This window comes from Crassostrea angulata, chromosome 6 (assembly GCF_025612915.1).
Source record: "Crassostrea angulata isolate pt1a10 chromosome 6, ASM2561291v2, whole genome shotgun sequence".
Lineage (NCBI taxonomy): Eukaryota > Metazoa > Mollusca > Bivalvia > Ostreida > Ostreidae > Magallana > Magallana angulata.
This window is the reverse complement of record NC_069116.1, coordinates 50,323,275-50,342,288: the sequence shown is the minus strand read 5'-3', so window position 1 is coordinate 50,342,288 and position 19,014 is coordinate 50,323,275. Positions and strand designations below refer to the sequence as shown.

General features: G+C 32.1%; 3 protein-coding genes across 3 annotated transcripts; all 3 read left to right on the top strand.

Annotated features, from left to right (window-relative positions):
- Window positions 1–5,241, top strand: LOC128188211 (gamma-soluble NSF attachment protein-like). Its single transcript, XM_052859125.1, has 10 exons — window positions 1–150; window positions 610–677; window positions 1,433–1,517; window positions 2,221–2,238; window positions 2,342–2,482; window positions 2,759–2,825; window positions 3,055–3,125; window positions 3,388–3,546; window positions 3,828–3,954; window positions 4,218–5,241. Exons 1-10 carry the CDS (start codon window positions 83–85, stop codon window positions 4,359–4,361), a joined length of 948 nt encoding a protein of 315 aa, XP_052715085.1. The 5' UTR covers window positions 1–82; the 3' UTR covers window positions 4,362–5,241.
- A 1,611-nt stretch (window positions 5,242–6,852) lies between these two features.
- Window positions 6,853–8,683, top strand: LOC128190111 (neuronal acetylcholine receptor subunit non-alpha-2-like). The gene has a single exon (XM_052862021.1). It carries the CDS (start codon window positions 7,124–7,126, stop codon window positions 8,303–8,305), a length of 1,182 nt encoding a protein of 393 aa, XP_052717981.1. The 5' UTR covers window positions 6,853–7,123; the 3' UTR covers window positions 8,306–8,683.
- A 4,866-nt stretch (window positions 8,684–13,549) lies between these two features.
- Window positions 13,550–14,926, top strand: LOC128189054 (acetylcholine receptor subunit delta-like). The gene has a single exon (XM_052860479.1). The coding sequence runs from the start codon at window positions 13,576–13,578 to the stop codon at window positions 14,755–14,757; it is 1,182 nt and encodes a 393-aa protein (XP_052716439.1). The 5' UTR covers window positions 13,550–13,575; the 3' UTR covers window positions 14,758–14,926.
- The last annotated feature ends 4,088 nt before the right edge of the window (window positions 14,927–19,014 follow it).

Below are 19,014 nucleotides of genomic sequence, written 5' to 3'. Positions count from 1 at the left end.
TCGGGTTCGAAATACATGTATACAGAAGACGAAAAATTTTGATAATAATTTAGGGGGTTGTATTTCACTTTATTTTGATACGATGTCTGGAGATATTCAGCAGAAGAGAATGACAGAGGGCAAAGCACATGTACAAGCTGCTGAGAAGTAGTATGTTTACATATGTTTTTGTTAAATTAATTGATATTTGTAGATCCATCATCCACGCTCAATATTGTTGTGATCAGATGATGTCAAAGTTATTCATGGTCATGTGAAATGTTAATGAAAAATCAACTTTATTTATTATTACATGAACATTTTTTAGCTGCAACTTATCAAACATCACCATATTGTTGTATTATTTGTGTTTGTATTTCTTAAGAAATACAGTGTAGGGGTTGTGGATACATTATTTATATACTTTACATTAAAGTAAAAACCATGTAGTTTGATTTAATCCTTTGATAATAATTTTTTAAATTATATTATTAGTCAACAATACCTGCATGCAATCAACAATCTCGTCTTGTATGTATTCCTTTCCATGTTATTTGTTTTGATATGGTAATGTGTTATGATTTTCCACTCCCATAGTACCACATCTTACTGTGTATTCATCTTTTCCAGCATGAAGATTTCTTTCTTTAAATGGAAGCCAGATTTAGATAGTGCTGCTTCAGAGTATACAAAAGCAGGTGAAAGGGAGAACAGTATACATGTGTATTATTATGTTTAGTGGAAACTATCCTGGAGGAAAATTAATTGATCTTGTTATTGAAAATAAGTATGAGAATCTTCAATCATCACAGTTATCTACCAGTAATAAAATTGAATTGAGAATAATCAAATCAACTACATGTAAAAATCGCTTAAGAAGTAGTAGATTCAGTAGTCAAATGTCATTTAACATCTTTAATTACAGCGTGTCTTTAATTACAGCGTGTCTTTTCACATGATCATTCATGCTAAATTAAGGTGGCATGGGACACCTCCATGTTATGATGTACATGTACATCTTATCAAAATAAATAAAAATCAAGATATTGGTATAATTTTTTTCTTTTCCTAAATTGACACCTAACAGCATGATGGTTAAGAGTGTCAACTATGAATCTGTAAGTCATAAGTTCGAATCTGCTGAGGCTTTTATCATGTTTATAATTTTTTCCTTTCCAAAACATTTTAAAACATTTTTGGGACAAATATTATAAAATTTGAAAATTTTAAAGCGCTGAAAGTATTTTGTTTATAATATACTTTTATCCATAATAACATTTACAGGTGTCGCATACCTTCTTAATTTTCTTACGTGATAATGTTGATTACTAAATTATGATACAATATTACTTTGATTTGCTGAAAGTTTTAATATTAAACTATAAACTGTGAGTACCATACATAAATTATTTACTAATAGGTTCATTGGTTCTATTTTTTTTTCTTTATTCAGCTACGTGTTTTAGAAATGCAAAGGCATTTCCAGAGGCCAAGGATGCTTTCCTTAAGGCTGCAGATGTACACAAACAGCAGAATTCGTATCCTTACTGTACCAATGTTACTGACTCAAATAATATAAGCACCACTTTTTAAGGTTCTTCACGATCAGTCTTTAGTTCCTTATTACCATCTGATAGATATTGACTGTTTGTTATTTATATTTTTAAGTTCTGCTTAATATAAATTGATATCAAAAGAAATTTGATTATGGTATGCAGACAGTGGTGTACTAAATTATACAATATTGCACATGAAAAATTTATGGAAAGTGGTCAGGAGATTTGTGTTAAACTTCCCATTAGAGGATTGAACTTGTCATCCTCAGACATGAACAGGTGTCTCTGGAAATTTAAGAGTTATCAAATTTAGCTGAGGATCGGGTATTAATAAGTTGATGAAAAAAAAAGGATTTTAAAAAATGGTAATTGTAGATATTTTTTAAGACACTTTTTTTTTTTCAGTAAAAAAATCTGCTATAATTAATATTTATAATTTCATCAATGGGCCTATGTTTTGATTGTGATTGATATCATAGAAGTGCCAATATAATATACCAGTATATAATGTATGTACAATGCTTCTTTCAAATTAATCATTTTAAAGACAGGGTTCATGTTTAGCCTGACTAAAGCCAGCTCCTACAACACGTACAATTTCACTTGAAATACAGTAGTAGGGGCTGGCTGTAGTCAGACTGGGTTCATGTTATGTTAATTTTTAAAAAATCCTTAATGAATTCAGTATATTCCATGCAGCAAAGTAAGTCAAAATTGTTTATTTTTTAAAGATAATCAAAATTACGGTAAATATTTAATAAAGGAAGTCTATAAATTTTATATTATTACCGGTATGTATGATACAGGATGATGGAGCAGGCTGGCCTGTTGTGTAAGGAATTCAGTGATGTAGAGGGCTGTGTTAATTTGTTAGAGCGAGCAGCTGACCTGTTTCATCAGAACGGTACTGCCGATACAGCAGCCCTGACACTGGACCGTGCTGCCAAGTACACATCTCTCTCTCTCTCTCTCTCTCTCTCTCTCTCTCTTTTGCGAAATTCCAATATAGCAAAATTTGATCCAAAGTATGCATCGTTCTCGGATAACATATTCTAGTTCTTATTCTCTCATTGATAAGTGTTGTATATGATATTAAGCTGATGCAGTAGCTTACCAGTTTTGGAATACAATATAAGACTCACATGTCAAATATTTCATTCAAGACAGACATGGCAAATTATTTGATAACTATCTCTTATGCAAAATTGGTTAAACTTTGACAGGTCCATTGAGATGAATTATCCTAATAAAGCAGCAGAACTATATGACAAAGCTTGTAGCATATCAGAGGTAAATCTGAGCTTTATGTTTCATTCTATGTTTTTTATGTGTTATGAAAAAGTAATGCAATTGTTCTATTTTTAAAGTCCTGTAGGATTCATTTTTGCATTCAGAAATTACCAAAGATTTTTTATATTGCTTTCAACTATGGGATAAATACGTAACTTAAGTTGGTTCATTAACTATGCATTTTTAATTGACATGGACTGCTAAGTTTGACATTTCCTTTCCCTTTCAGTTGGAGGATAAGTCTAGACAATGTGCAGAGTTTGCTGGGAAAGCAGGACGGTTGTTTGTCAAAGCTGGAAAGTAAGAAAGCTAGCTGGAGTCCTTTGAGTTTCAAAAGAACATGTTTGCAATGCAATCCCATACAAGTTTCTTGTTTTCTACAATGCACCTGTATAGTTTTTAAAGAATAAATCCTTCAGAAAGTCTAAGAATTACAAATCAGTTACCGACAACATAGTTTAAAGTTATTTTTTTATAATATTTCAAATGTAGATGTGTAAAGTAAGCATGGTAATGTGCTTAGGAAACTTACCTTATAACCTGTCAAATTTTCCCTTTGTAGATATGATTTGGCAGCTGAAGCCCTTAAAAGAGAAATAGAATTTCACCACCAAACAGAAAACTTCCCTATGATAAACCGAGTCATACTTGGAATTGTTCTGGTGTACCTAGACAATGGAGACCCAGTGGCTGCCGAAAACTTTTTCACATCAGCATCAAAGTAAACTTCCATCTTATTTCTATCTTCATCATTACAATTTTTTTTAGTCATTATGAACAAATTTCCAAGTTTTCTTGCTTATCTCATACATTTAACAATACTTTGTGAACCATTGCAATTTTTTTGTGATTTAAATATGCTCAGTGTTTTCCATCAGCACAGTATCAATTAGGCTCAATGGTTTGTTCCTCTTGTGAGTGCTTGTATGAAGTTAAACTTTCCACGTTCCATCACATCTGTTTTGACTAGTTATGAGACTGTATCCTTGATATAATTTGCAGCCGAGGAACAGGAGAGGATGAGTTTATTCAGGGGGCAGATGAATTAATCCAGGCTTTTAATGATGGAGATGAGGATGCTGCTAGAGAAGTTCTGTCCAGACCCTTTGTCAAATTTATGGACAATTGTGTAAGGAAAAGCTGTATTCTTTATTTGCTACAAATATTAAACAGAATAAAATCCATGCATTCACTTTAACTTTAGATTTACTTGTATATATACATATATGAAAGTTCATTTAATAGTCCAAACCAGAAAATGCAAATTACATGTATTTGCTCATGCTTTTTATGTGCTTTTTGTGTGTATTTTGTGACTTTGATGTACATTGAATCAGAAGAGTTTTAATGAGAAAAATTATGATATTTAATATTTGTTTTATAATTCACCAGTTTGCAAAGATAGCCAGAAGTCTGGTCATTCCTGCTGGAGGGGGTGGTAAAGTGGGTGTGGTTAGCAGTTCCTCAACCAATGAAAATCAGGATCAATGTGCACAGCTAACAGATGATGACCTTGAGGAAGGAGGGTTGTGCTGATGACATACCAATATATTTTACTCTGCAAACTATCAATTCTCTTTATGTTATTTATGTTACAGTTGTAAGGTGATAGATGGATCATGTTGATACTCATGTGCACTGCATAAATTATTTATACATTTTCTGATCTTGCACATGTGTGTTTTGGGACTCATTTTGTTAAATCAAATTTTTAATGTTTTTGTAACATGTATGTTTTATAGCATACTGAATGAACTCCTAGGAAATATATATTCTCTGTTGTAAATTTGAGCTCTTTAACAATGATTTACCCTGTAAATAGAATTCTAATTGTGATTTCATGTATTTTTAATAACCAATCCTTCTACAAAAGTATGTAGATTCATTAAACTATGTGTATTTATTTTCAAAAACTGTATTCCTAATGATGTGATTGCATGCATAATTTATTTATTAATTTAAAAGCATATAAAAGAACAAACCTGTGAACTTGTATTATATATGAAGGTTATTTAACATCCAAGTTCAAGTCATTCGAAATATTCTTCAACGGATACATTGCATATGTAAGTTCCGTTTTTTTAAACTTCTATTAAATGTGAACACAGACCAGATGTAAAATGCATCATTTGAAATTATCATTACACTTATGTATTGAACATAATCATGGTCACCAGCTACGCTATCATTTACAGTCTGATATTAATAATTTTTGAATGATCAAAGTAAACGGCTTAATAGTCAGACTACACAAGGGTCATGAAATCATGATTTTGTCTTTGATGAATTCTTATCTATAGATTGGTTTTTGGGAGAGATGTCTGTCCAATTCAGTGTAGAAGTAGAGTATGAAGTCATGATTTATTTGCAGAGTTAATTAAAAGTGCAATAAATAAAGTTTTGTTATGCCTGTCAATATTATGTTAACTTTGTTTTTCATTGTATGACATGTTTCATTAGTACATGTACATATATATATTATATTTTGAAGATTCGAATATTTTTATTAATTAGCCTTATTGTTTTTAATAAACAGTATTTAAGGTATTGGACACCTTGATACCATGTATTAACATGGATAAAAGTACACAATAATCAGAAAAACTGTCACCATTTTAGAATTTTTAAATTTCACAATATTTGACCAAAAATCTGCCTTAAAAAGTTTTGAAAAGGTAAAATTTATAAAAGCCCCAATGGAATTTGAACTCATGACTAACAGATTTGTAGTCAACACCAACCCATTGCACTATACTGTAAATTAATAATTTTACAGAAGAAAAGTTTAATGAAATTATACATTATTTAATAGTATATATGGATCAGAAATGTGTCACAATATTGAAGTGTCCCATACCAACTTCAAAATTCTAGAAAATTTAGGCCCTCTGTTTTATGAGTAAATATATACATGTACCTGATATTATCATTTATTGATCATAAAATTGATTATATTCAGTTTTATTGACTTGCCCTTGTGTAGTTGGCAGTGTGAATTGATAGGCACTGGCTTTGTTCAGATTACATACAAAAGGTTGCACACACTGTAGACAAATTATAATACAATGTATTGTTATTATTGCATCCGCAGATCTAGACGGGTCAAAGAAACAGGACTACCCCATCACTGAAATTCATGATGGCTCAATTTTCGTGGTATTCGTGGAAAGCCCCCACAAATTTTTATTCTTAAAAAGAATTATCTTTCTTACTGAAATTGAAATCCGACGCATCCATGAAATTATATCTCCATTTCTTTAAGCAAAAAAAAACCACAATCCACGAAAATTGACCCCACGATTTTAAATGATTTTACAGTATTTATATAATCTGTTTGCTTTGTTTATGATAGCCCTTTTATTTTGCACGTTGTGATTATTAGTAATTTTTTTTATTATGACGTGGTCATTAACGTAAATGCAGGTATTTAGCTCCCAGTCTGAAAAAATTCAGATGGACCAGGTCTTCCATCCGATTTTTTTTTTCAGACTGGGAGCTACACACCTGCAGTTAGTCATTAACGGTATTTTATATCAGTGCCTAAATTACATCGCTTGCGAATTATGTTTGTAAACAGCAACAATTAAGGAATTGCTATAAAAAATGAAACACTCTCCTTCTCCTACGAACACCTTATTGTTATCGTCGTTGAATAAATGTTATTGTTAATTGTGATCAATTTTAATATTCAATTGCAATTCGTTGTAACATTAACATGGATTTGTCGAACCAATCAATAATGTTTTAATTGGTAACAGAGCTCTGCCTCATGAACGTTTTATTCTTGATGAAAAATATTGACAACTAGGTAAGGTAATCTTTTATGATGGAAACCTTTAAAGCACAATTAGAATTTTTATATCGACCATTAGTGCTTTCTCCTACCAGCCTGGTTTTAATCATTCATTGTATAATTTTCACGCTCCTTTATTCTAAAACTATTTATTTAACATGCCCTTACATCTTCACCAACCACCGATTCTCTACATTTATAATTTAAAAGATTGGAAACCATTTTTGGGTTTTTTTCCCCATGGACATGCAAATTCACAGAAGCTATGATACATTGTTTCCTCCTGCGAATCCAATTAATGGACCATGCTTAAATAACCATCTACGACAACAAAGATCAATTATACGGACTTGGGATATAAAGTCTTATATCACCGATTTATCTATCAATGATTTTGTAAATTTCACCAATTAAGCTTGTTTGAAAAATCCATTAACCTTTGTAAACCATGTCGTCAAACATCTCATGCACAAGACACATTTGATAAGCGTTTCCGTCTCTAACAATGAAAGGTGCGAAACCAATATTTTGTTTTTTCGTGTCTTTCGTTTGCTTAAATCACGTTGGGTGCCAGGAAACAGGAAATGTACGAAACATTCTGAATGAAATATTTGAAACACAGAAATACGACAAACGAATACGTCCGGTGAGAAATGAGTCCCGGTCAATTAGTGTCAGTGTTTCTCTGTTTATTTCAGGGATGAATTACCTGGATGAGAAAACGGGGGTATTTTCCGTAACAGGGTTTCTCTGGGTAACTTGGAGAGATGAGTTTCTTGTTTGGGAGCCTAAGCTGTACAACAATGTGTCTTCGTTTACCATTCCTCAAGATAGCATTTGGATGCCTGACTTATTTCTCAGGAATGGAGTCAAAGAACCAACAGGTTTAGGTGGAGATTTCTACTATTTACCTGTCAAATATACAGGTGAGGTCACCTGGTGGCCGTACTCGGTCTTCGAGGCTCGCTGCAAAGTCGACGTCGCCTACTTCCCATTTGATACCCAAATCTGTCGACTGGTTTTTTCTATTTGGAACCATGATAATAAAACAGTGAACATTATAAAAACTGATAGATATGTTGATTTATACCATTTCTTTGAAAACGGAATATGGTCTATTGCAGAAAACAAAAGTTATTTAGAACTAGACGAGGGAGCTTTATTTAACCAGCTTAAAGTTTCATTTACTCTTAAAAGGAAGCATCAGTTTCATCTGTGGAATTTAATCTTTCCCGTAATTTTGTTGGGATTTTTAAAGATCTTTGCGTTCCTCATTCCTGCTCAAAGTGGAGAGAAGGTTTCATTTGCAGTGACCGTTTTCCTGTCGTACGGGGTATTCCTGAACTTGCTCACCTCATCTTTGCCTGAGAATTCGGACTCGGTTTGTCTGATTTGTGCTTACATTGTGATTCAGCTTACTCTCGGAGTCTTGCTCGTCTTCATTGTGAGCATGCAGGTACACATCTGTAATCGAGAGAAAAACCTCCTGTTTTCGCGATATGAAATGCGCCTGATTCGGCTTCTCAAGAAGAACTCTCTAGAAGAATTCAACAGAAGACACGATGAAACGGATACTGATTGGACGGTATTGTCGTCTGCTATTGACAAACTGATGTTGATTTTGATGACAGCATTTGAGTTCTTCTTGATAATAGTATTCTCTGTTATGTTCTACGTTAATGCTTAGAATGCGACAAACTCAGAAAGAGTTTGATCTGGTATATCCATGGAAGCACAAATTGTGTATAGAACAACTGTATGAAAATAAAATGCTAAAAAAATATTTTTAAAAGTGTAAAATAACAAATAACCGTTATGGAATCGAATGGTTTGATTTGTTCAATTTGGGGTCAAAGGAAGCGTTGCAGAGATTCTCCTAAGCTGCTTAGTTAGCTTTGCTACATTGTTACAAGAGAGAACGAAACTCTTCCTAATCGCTTGGCTGTTAATTGGAAGGGGGGTTTTCATAACTGTTTGAAAAATTGGTATTTTTCTGATTAAAAATGACATATTAAAATTGCAGTTTTATGATCTAAGAGCAGAATTGCATATCTTACGTGATGCACGCGTAATTTAATTTGGTGTTGAAGGTGAACTTACAACTGTGTATTTTTATTATATATATATATATATATATATATATATATATATATATATATATATATATATATATATATATATATATATATATATATATATTAAAAAAAAAACCCACTTTGCAAAATCGCTATATCAAACCATTTACCAAGAGTAAAAGATTTTCCTTATTTACATAAAATGAAAAAAAAATAATATAGCTTTCAAGCGAAAATTTCGTGCGACATACCGTGTATCCGGTTATTTTTGTGATGATTTTATTTTCGCTTTTTTTTCGCGATAACTTTTATCATCGCAAAATATATATACAATACGCAGAAAGTATGTTTAGTATTGTTTGCTATAAGGAACTTTTTAAATCGCAAAATATGACTGGCGAAAATAAGAAGGTACACATTTCCCCAATTTTAGCGGAAAAAAATCCCGGATTTGCTGTACTATGTGACCGTTAAGGTTTTGGAAACCTTTGTAAAACTTTTTAATATTGAATTTGATTATCAAAACAAGACGCTAGTCTATTTGAAATGGTTATACAATAAATTAATTAAGCCGCACGATGTAATACTTTGTACGATAAAAAAAAAATTCTAAAACAAACAAGCTTTCCCATAGCCATCAAGTTAATGTGTATACACACGTGGTGAGAAAAGTAATCTTTGTAATGTGGAGGTTGGTTGTATAGTCGGGAACCATATGTGATTGTAAACAGGCCTTTTGACACCATTTAAAAGACAATAATTAATTAATGATAAATTCGTTGTTGAGAAATACTAGTATGTGACAAACGCGGATTCGACCAGATTTACATTAAGGTAATCCATCCATAACAATCATATTTTTATATCTAATAGATTGCAAGTTTGATTACTAAAATCTTAGTGTCATTTTAAGGGGTTTATTTCATAATAAAAATTCATCCTTAAAATTTTTAAAATTTTTTAAATATTAACAAATTTATCCCATCTTGAAGTTAACATTGAAGTCTATGGGAAAAAATGCATTTTTGAATATATCTTCATTGTACAAAAAATTTTCTCACAAAAGTTTTGGTAAAAAGTTGCAGAAGTTTTCCTTTTCTTTCACAATGCTAAAAAAATCATTATTTACCGTACACATTTTTAATAATTGAATTTTTAAAATGTTTGCAAGGGGCAGACAACTCTTTAAAAAAGTTCCAAGTGCAAAAAGTTCATTTAATCAACTGCGATTTGGTTAATGTCGGCCTCATCATGAATTATAAAATAAATATTCAATGCAGTTGATATCAATCAAAATTGTTAAGGTATCCAATCCATAATAGCCCAAGATTTAATGAATATGGGTGCATAACAGATATGTATGGGGTAAATTCTCAGTATATTTGGACATAGATGTCATTTTTAAGTATCGATATGTAAGAGTGGAATGTGTCCTAATTAATTACCTTTTCCTTTTCTTGAAGAGTTGTCCCCCCCCCCTTTGCTTTTATTTTATAAAAAAATCTGTTCGTTAAAAAATTTATTTTCAATAATTTTTGTATTCTAATGATAAAATACACCTTTCCAACAAATCATTTATTGGTATTCCTAGTATTTACTTTTTTATTTAAAAAGATGTGGTTGTCCCCATTGACCAAAATGCAATCTTCATTAATTAATTACTGCTTGGTTAAATGAGTTTTTGAAAAAAATTTCTCGCTAAATCTTTTTTTTTCTCCAAAATTCTTTAAATTAATTAATATCAAAGTATTCAATGCATGATGTATAATCAAGGTTGAAAAAATTAGGTCCTGATATGGATCGGATCCTTAAATTCACCTCAGTTATGACTGGACTACCTCAAGGGGGCATGCTTGATTTAGGTGTCAGCTTAGAGTTTTGGGAATGAACTCTCTTGATGCTGCAAGAGAAGTTCTGCCCATACCTTTCGTCAAAGTCATGGGCAATTTTGTAAGAGAGAGACTGTTGGCATTCTGAATATATTTTATTCGTCAAAAACGGAAACAACCATGATACTGGTTATAATTCCTTGATACACTCAGACTGGTTTCATTGATGTTTTAGTGAAAACGAAAGTTTAAAGCACATTTTTTCACCATGTTTGTCTTAAAATTAAGCCCTTGTACACCTAAGGAAACCAAGCTTTTGTTATAAAGCGTAATTGAAAGAACAATTATCTCAGATTCCAGAAATATAGGCCCTTTCATTCACTAGATCTCGACCTTAAGCTACAATGTGCGTGTATTTATTTTCAGAATTTGCATTCCTTATAGCGTGATTGTTAATTGCATGCATGATTAACTTATTTATTAAAATAAACACATATAAAAGAACAAAATATTTCTGTTAAGTTGTACATGTATGATATGTGAAGGTCATTTAACATCTCAGCTCATGTCATTTGAAACATTCTTTAACAAATACTAGTACATTATATACACGTGTATGTATGTTCCTTTTTATTAAACTTCAACCTATTAAATGTTAACTCAGAAAGAACATGACATCAATAATTCACTTTGGTTTTGCACGTAACCTTGCACACATTACTATCTTTTTCAGTCTGACATTAATTATTTTTACTTTTTTTAAAGCATCAAAGTAAACGGCTCAATAGTCGGAATACACCAGGATTATTGAACCATAATTTTGTTCTTTGACGCATTCTTCTCTGTAGATTGGTTTTTCAGGATGGATATGTATCCTTATCATTGTAGAAGTAGAACATCATGAAACCATGTTTACTTTGCAGAATTAATTGACAGTGCAATAAATTATATTTTAAAATGCCTCTCAATCTTATGTTTGTTGATATGTCTCATTTATTTAGTTCATGTTTTTTTTTTATAAGATTCAATGAATTTTAATTTATTCTAATTGTTTTCTGATAATATTTTTAAAAAGTTTTAGAAGAAAATCTCTTCTAGAGGAAATTTATATTATAAATTTATCATTTATTGATTTAACTGATCATAAAATTGCTTATATATTCATTTTATAGACTCGCCCTAATGTATAGTTTGTAATGTGAATTGGTAGGTGCTGGCTTTGTTCAGATTGTGTTAAAAATATGTATACTGTAAACAAAAAACTATTGATATCCCGCAATCAGATATCCCTCTGACTTCCCATTTGGATCCGCACATGCAATACAATATATTCCTAAAAAATTAATTTAAACAAGTTTTTGTAAAGTATCACAATCAGTACAAACACGGTTTGATCTTTTGTCAATATTCTATCTTGCTTGATTTTTAGCTATAAATAACATGTACAAGGTACATTGATCTTTTTAATCCAATGTATTGAGTGATGAAAAGATTTTTTTTTCAAACTCACTAAATAACCTATCAAGCTCTTGTTATAAGAAATTAAGAAATTGATTTAAAAATATGCATTGTATATCACTCGAAAATAAAATTTAGGGGGCAATTTCAAAGATCAAAAACACAGTAAGCGCGGAAAATATACAACTGCAGAATTGATTTGGCATCGTATACTATTGTAATTATTACAACAACTTCTCTTGCATGATAATGGAAATCTGTCGGATATTAAAAGAAACTTCCATACGATCGATTGACGTTGAAACCATAAAACTTTTTTTACTATGATTTTCGTCATTCGATCAGTAAACAGTGTTTGGTTTGTTAAGGTCGATGCCTTTTGCAACAGCAGCAACCAGGTCAGCATCAATCAGCACAATATGCTTTATATGTCGAACTCATGACCTCATATGTCGAACTCATGACCTCATATGTCGAACCCATGACCTCATATGTCGAACCCATGACCTCATATGTCGAACCCATGACCTCATATGCCAAAAAAAGACATCATTTAAAAAAACCTTGTTCCCTACTCCCAAACATGCGTTGAAAACTAAATGCATGATTATCCTGAGTCAGAGGTTCAGGCCCTTTCGAAGGGCCACATTGTGAAAATATTAAACATTTTATGATATTTCCTTCGTACTTTCACAGTTAAACGAAATGCATTTTTTTATATTCACTATGTTATTAAAAAAAATGATTATTGTGAAAATATTGTAAAATTCACTATCCATGGGGCAGGTGTTAGAGCGTTTTATTTGGGAACGGGGTAATAAATAAGCAATAAAATAAACATGTATTTTTTTTTTAGATCACTTGAGTCATAAGGGTAACTTCTCGCTGTTGGTTTATCGACTCAGGTGACATTCAATGCCGATGAGCCTCTGGTAAAATGTACCAATAAAAATAGGCAATTAGCAAATCTTTTCGACGGAAACATTCAGAGCGTAAACAGAATTGTTTTATCGACCACTCTAATATGTTTCAACTATATATGCAGCCTGATTTAAGTAAAATCTTACTCCACTCTCCACTATTTAAAGGCCCTTTGTCCTATTTCTTTTTCAAACACCGATTCATTTTAATTATCATTTATTGATTTTATTTTATATCGTTATGCAAATGATAATTATATACTTCCATTAGAGATTAAGTAATTCTATCAGTCACACATTGTTTTCTAATAAGCAAAAAATTACAGTATGCTAGTATCAAATCTTACTAAATAAAATTATTGCGTGTTTGGGTTGCCTAACTGTAAAGGTGATGGGGATGCATATTCAAATTGTCGTATGAAGAATACATTGTTTCCCCTTGCAAATCCAGTTAATGGACCATGTTTAAACAACCATCTAGTAAGATAACAAAGGTCAATCATACCGCCTTTGTTATTGTGATTTGAACTAGAATCAAATTCGATTTATCTACCAATAATTTTGTAAATAACCTCAACTAAAATTTGTATGAAAGATCCGTAAACATTTGTCAAACTTTTCGTCATATAGGTATAATGTATTAGGCAAATTTTATAAGCGTTCCTACCTCTGACAATGACAGATGTGTTACCAATTTTTTATTTTTTCGTTTATTTCTGTTGCTTCTATCACATTGGATGCCAGGAAACAGGAAATGTACGAAACATTCTGAACGAAATATTTGAAACACAAAAATACGACAAACGAGTACGTCCGGTGACGAATGAGTCCCGATCAATTGGTGTCAGTGTTTCTCTGTTTACTTCAGGAATAAATTACCTGGACGAGAAAACTGGGGTATTTTCCGTGACAGGGTTTCTCTGGGTAACTTGGAGAGATGAGTTTCTTGTTTGGGAGCCTAAGCTGTACAACAATGTGTCTTCGTTTACCATTCCTCAAGATAGCATTTGGATGCCTGACTTATTTCTTAGGAATGGAGTAAAAGAACCAACAGGTTTAGGTGGAGATTTCTACTATTTACCTGTCAAATATACAGGTAAGGTCGCCTGGTGGCCGTACTCGGTCTTCGAAGCTCGTTGTAAAGTTGACGTCGCCTACTTCCCATTTGATACCCAAATCTGTCGACTGGTTTTTTCTATTTGGAACCATGATAATAAAACAGTGAACATTATAAAAACTGATAGATATGTTCGTTTATACCATTTCTTTGAAAACGGAATATGGTCTATTGCAGAAAACAAAAGTTATTTAGAACTAGACGAGGGAGCATTATTTAACCAGCTTAAAGTTTCATTTACTCTAAAGAGGAAGCATCAGTTTTATCTGTGGAATTTAATCTTTCCCATAATTTTGTTGGGATTTTTAAAGATCTTTGCGTTCCTCATTCCTGCTCAAAGTGGAGAGAAGGTATCATTTGCAGTGACCCTTTTCCTGTCGTATGGGGTATTCCTGAACTTGCTCACCTCATCTTTGCCTGAGAATTCGGACTCGGTTTGTCTGATTTGTGCTTACATGGTGATTCAGCTTACTCTCGGAGTCTTGCTCGTCTTCATTGTGAGCATGCAGGTACACATCTGTAATCGAGAGAAAAACCTCCTGATTTCGCGATATGAAATGCGTTTGATTCGGCTTCTCAAGAAGAACTCTCTAGAAGAATTCAACAGAAGACACGATGGAAAGGATACTGATTGGACGGTATTGTCGTCTGCTATTGACAAACTGATGTTGATTTTGATGACAGCATTTGAGTTCTTCTTGATAATAGTATTCTCTGTTATGTTCTATGTAGATGCTTAGAATGCACAAAACCCAGTAAAAGTTTGATCTGGTATATCCATGGAAGCACACATTGTGTATGGAACAACTGTATGAAGATATAATGCTAAAAATATATTTTTAAAAGTGTAAAATAACAAATAACCGTTCTGAAATCGAATGGTTTGATTTGTTCAATTTGGGGTCAAAGGAAGCGAGATTCTCCTAAGCTGCTTATTTAGCTTTGTTACATTGTTACAAGAGAGAACGAAAATCTTCCTAATCGCTTGGGTGTTTATTGGAAGGGGGGTTTTCATAACTGTTTGATAAATTGGTATCTTTCTGACTTAAAATGACATTAAAATTGCAATTTTATGATCTAGGAGTAGGATTGCATATCTTACGTGATGCACGCGTATTTAATTTGGTGTTGAAGGTGAACTTACAACTGTGTATTTTTTCTTCAGAACAAAAAAATAAAAAAAAATTATAGCTTTCATGTAAAAATTTCGCGCGAAAAACCGTATATCCGGTTATTTTTGTGATGATTTTCTTTTCGGCGAAAACAAGAAGGTACACATTTCCCTAATTTTAGAACTTTTTGTGTCACGCGAAAAAAACCCCCCGGATGTATACGGTACTGTGACCGTTAAGGTTTGGGAAACGGGTGTTTTGGTCTAAGGCTCGAACTCTTCCTTGATACCATTAGACAGAATGCAATCAGGTTAAAGGTAACAACATGCAACAGAGACCTCCGTAAAACTTTTTAATATTGAATTTGATAATCAAAACAAGACGCTAATCTATTTGAAATGGTTAATATATTAATTCAGTCGCATGATGTAATACTATGCACGATAAAAAAAACCCCTAAAACAAACAAGCTTCCCCATAGCCATCAAGTTGATGTATATACACACATGATGAGAAATGTAATCCTTGGAATGTGGAGGTTGGTTGTATAGTCGGGAACCACATGTGATTGTAAACTGACCTTTGACACTATTAAAAAGGTAATAATTAATTGATGATAATTCGTTGTTGAGAAATACTAGTATGTAACAAACGCGGATTCGACCAGATTTGCATTAAGGGGACATGCTCGATTAAGGTATCAGCTTAGAGTTTCGGGAATCAACTCTCTTGATGCCGCAAGAGAAGTTCTGTCCATACCTTTCTATCTTTTAACCATGTTTATCTTAAAATTAAGCCCTGTTACACCTTAGGAAACCATGGTTTTGTTATGAAGCATAATTGAAAAAAAATTTATCTCAGATTCCAGAAATATAGGTCCTTTCATTCACTGGATCTCGGCCTTAAGCTACAATGTACGTGTATTCATTTTCAGAATTTGCATTCCTAATGGCGTGATTGTTAATTGCACGTTAAACTTATTTAATAAAATAAACACAATCATGTAAAAGAACAATATATATATTTTTTTTGTTGAAGGTTATTTTTACATCTAAGCTCATGTTATTTGAAACATTCTTCAACAGATACAAGTACATTGTATATGTATATACAAATGCATAAGCTCCTTTCTAAACTTCAACCTATTAAATGTTAAATCAGACAGAACAGTACACTTTGCTATCTTACTCAATATGATATTATTAATTTCTATAATATTAAAGAAAACGGCTTAATAGTTACAATACACAAGGATTATGAAACCATGATTTTGGTTTTTGATGCATTCATGTCTGTAGATTAGTTTTTGAGGATGGATATGTCTTTATCATTGTAGAAGTAGAACATCATGAAACCATGTTTTATTTGCAGAATTAATTGACAGTGCAATAATTAAATTTTGAAATTTTGCCTCTCAGCTTATGTTTGTTTTTGATTTTATGACATGTATCATTCATTTAGTACATGCATTTTTTTAAATTCAATTAATTTTGATTTATCCTTATTGTTTACTAATAATATCAATTAAAGTTTTTAGAAGAAACTGTCTTTTAGAGTAAATATATATCCAAAATTATCATTTATTGATTTAACTGATCATAAAATTGCTTATATATATTAGTTTTATAGACTCGCCCTTGTATAGTTTGTAATGTGAATTTGTAGGTGCTGGCTTTGGTCAGACTGTGTAAAAAAATGTGTACACTCTAAAAAAAACCTATTGATATCACTGCATGCAGATCCAGTGAGGGAGAGGGAGTCTGGTAAAATGACCAAAAATAGGCTTTGGACCCAACCCCGATTTTCCGCAAACAAATATTCCTCTGACTTCCCACTTCTCTGAAAAAACTTGGATCCGCACAAGCAATACAATATATTCAAAGAAAATCAATTTAATTTAAACAAGTTTTTGTGAAGAATCACAATCAGTACCAATACAGTTTGATCTTTTATCAATGTTTTATCTTGCTGATTTTTAGCTATTAATAACATGTAAAAAGTTATTGATTTTTTTAATCCAATATATTGAGTGATGTTCATACTCACTAAATAACCTATCAAGCTCTTTTATTAAACGTTTTAGAAATTGATTTAAAGATATGCATGGTATATTACTCGAAATTAAAATTTAGGAGCCAGTTTCAAAGATCCAAAACACAGTAAGCGCGGGAAATATACAACTGTAGAATTGATTTGGGCATCGTATACCTTCTTTAGTACTTGCACTTAAGAAGAACAATAGACACCAAAAACAAAAATACAATATTTATTTTTTGGGAGTTGATTTTAATCAACTCTCCTATGCAGTTACCCTGGCAAACCGAAAGTGAAACAGGGTCTGGACCTAAGCACAAATCATCACCGCTGACAAGACGTAGATCTTGAAAACAATAGATAGATTCAGTGTACTGTATGCAGTATCATTGTTTTTCAAAAGAAAAGTATCTATAAATACCTTGAAAATAGTCAGATTTTATATAGTACGAACAATTCAATTGGTTTTTTTTTTGAAGTTGCAAGTATTCCTACGCTAGAGTTCAATATAGTCTCGTTCAACCAGACGCTCGGCTGTCTCCGTAAATCTCCGACAAGCAGAGAGTCTCTCTTGGTAGTCGGAGATTAACGGAGACAGCCAAGTGTCTGGTTGAACGAGACTAGAGTTCAATATTGCTTGGATCCAGACGTGTACAATTTTTAGAAACATTTCGATTGCTGATACAGTTTGATGGAATTAATTCTATCTTTAAATATTATACAACATGATTCATATGGGGTTTTCTCGAAATTCTTGTCGGAAAAATCGAGAATTCATATCATAAAAATTTGCATAACATATCGTTGATTTTAAAATTGATAATAATCAATAAAATCAACTCCCGACAGTACTTTGATTGCATTTGCGTTCTTGCATTACAGAAAGTCACTTCCACACAATCTGCAATATTCAACATCAATATTTTGCAATATTCAACATCAATCATATCTGAAAACTTCTGAAGTTTTCATTTGACAAGCAGCTTCTCATGTATGCTCAAGAGCACATTACCATAATACCGGTATACGCAATAAGAACCTTATCAAGTACTGATTACCACAACCATACACTTTAAACCTTCCCGTGCAAAGAACGCCAGAATGAATACATATCGAACACGACTTACCTACAAAACTTTAATCCCCGCCTCTAACTCTTATTGGCGTTTCCACACAAAAATCAAAGTACTGAAGAACTGATGCGAGTTGATTTTGTCGATGTTTATTTATCTTAAACTCAGTGATATGTTATTTTGCATGACAAGTACATGTAGTTTCTAATTTGAATTACGCACATTTTTATAATACGAATTTTTGGACTTTTTCGACAAGAATGTCGAGAAACCCCCATACGAATCATGTTGAATAATATTTAAAGATAAAATTAATTCAATCAATTTATGTATCAGTAATAGAAATATTTCTCGAAAATTGTATGGATCCAAGCAATATTGAACTCTAGTCTCGTTCAACCAAACGCTCGACTGACACCGTAAATCTCTGACAAGGATTTACGAAGACAGTCGAGCGTCGAGTTGAACGAGACTATATTGAACTCTGGCGTAGGAATACATACGACTACAAAAAATATTTAAATTGTTCGTACCATTTAAAATCTGACTATTTTTAAGGTATTTATAAATAAGTTTCCTTGAAAAACAATGCTTTAGCATACATTACATCGATTTAATCAATTTTTTTCAAGAACTAAGTCTTGTCAGCAGCAATGATTTGTGCTGAGGTCCAAACACTGTTTCACTTTCGGTTTGTCTGAGTAACTGCATAGGAGAGTTGATTAAAATCAACTCCCAAAAATAATTTTATTCTAATTCACCGAGTTCAACCGAAATA

What these genes read in the sequence shown, in the direction of transcription:
- LOC128190111 (XM_052862021.1), top strand. Translation starts at nt 7,124, where the DNA reads ATGAAAGGTGCGAAACCAATATTTTGTTTTTTCGTGTCTTTCGTTTGC.
- LOC128188211 (XM_052859125.1), top strand. Translation starts at nt 83, where the DNA reads ATGTCTGGAGATATTCAGCAGAAGAGAATGACAGAGGGCAAAGCACAT. An exon ending in ACACTGGACCGTGCTGCCAA is followed by an intron (nt 2,483 to 2,758) that starts GTACACATCTCT and finishes AAACTTTGACAG; the next exon opens with GTCCATTGAGATGAATTATC. An exon ending in TTGTTTGTCAAAGCTGGAAA is followed by an intron (nt 3,126 to 3,387) that starts GTAAGAAAGCTA and finishes TTCCCTTTGTAG; the next exon opens with ATATGATTTGGCAGCTGAAG.
- LOC128189054 (XM_052860479.1), top strand. Translation starts at nt 13,576, where the DNA reads ATGACAGATGTGTTACCAATTTTTTATTTTTTCGTTTATTTCTGTTGC.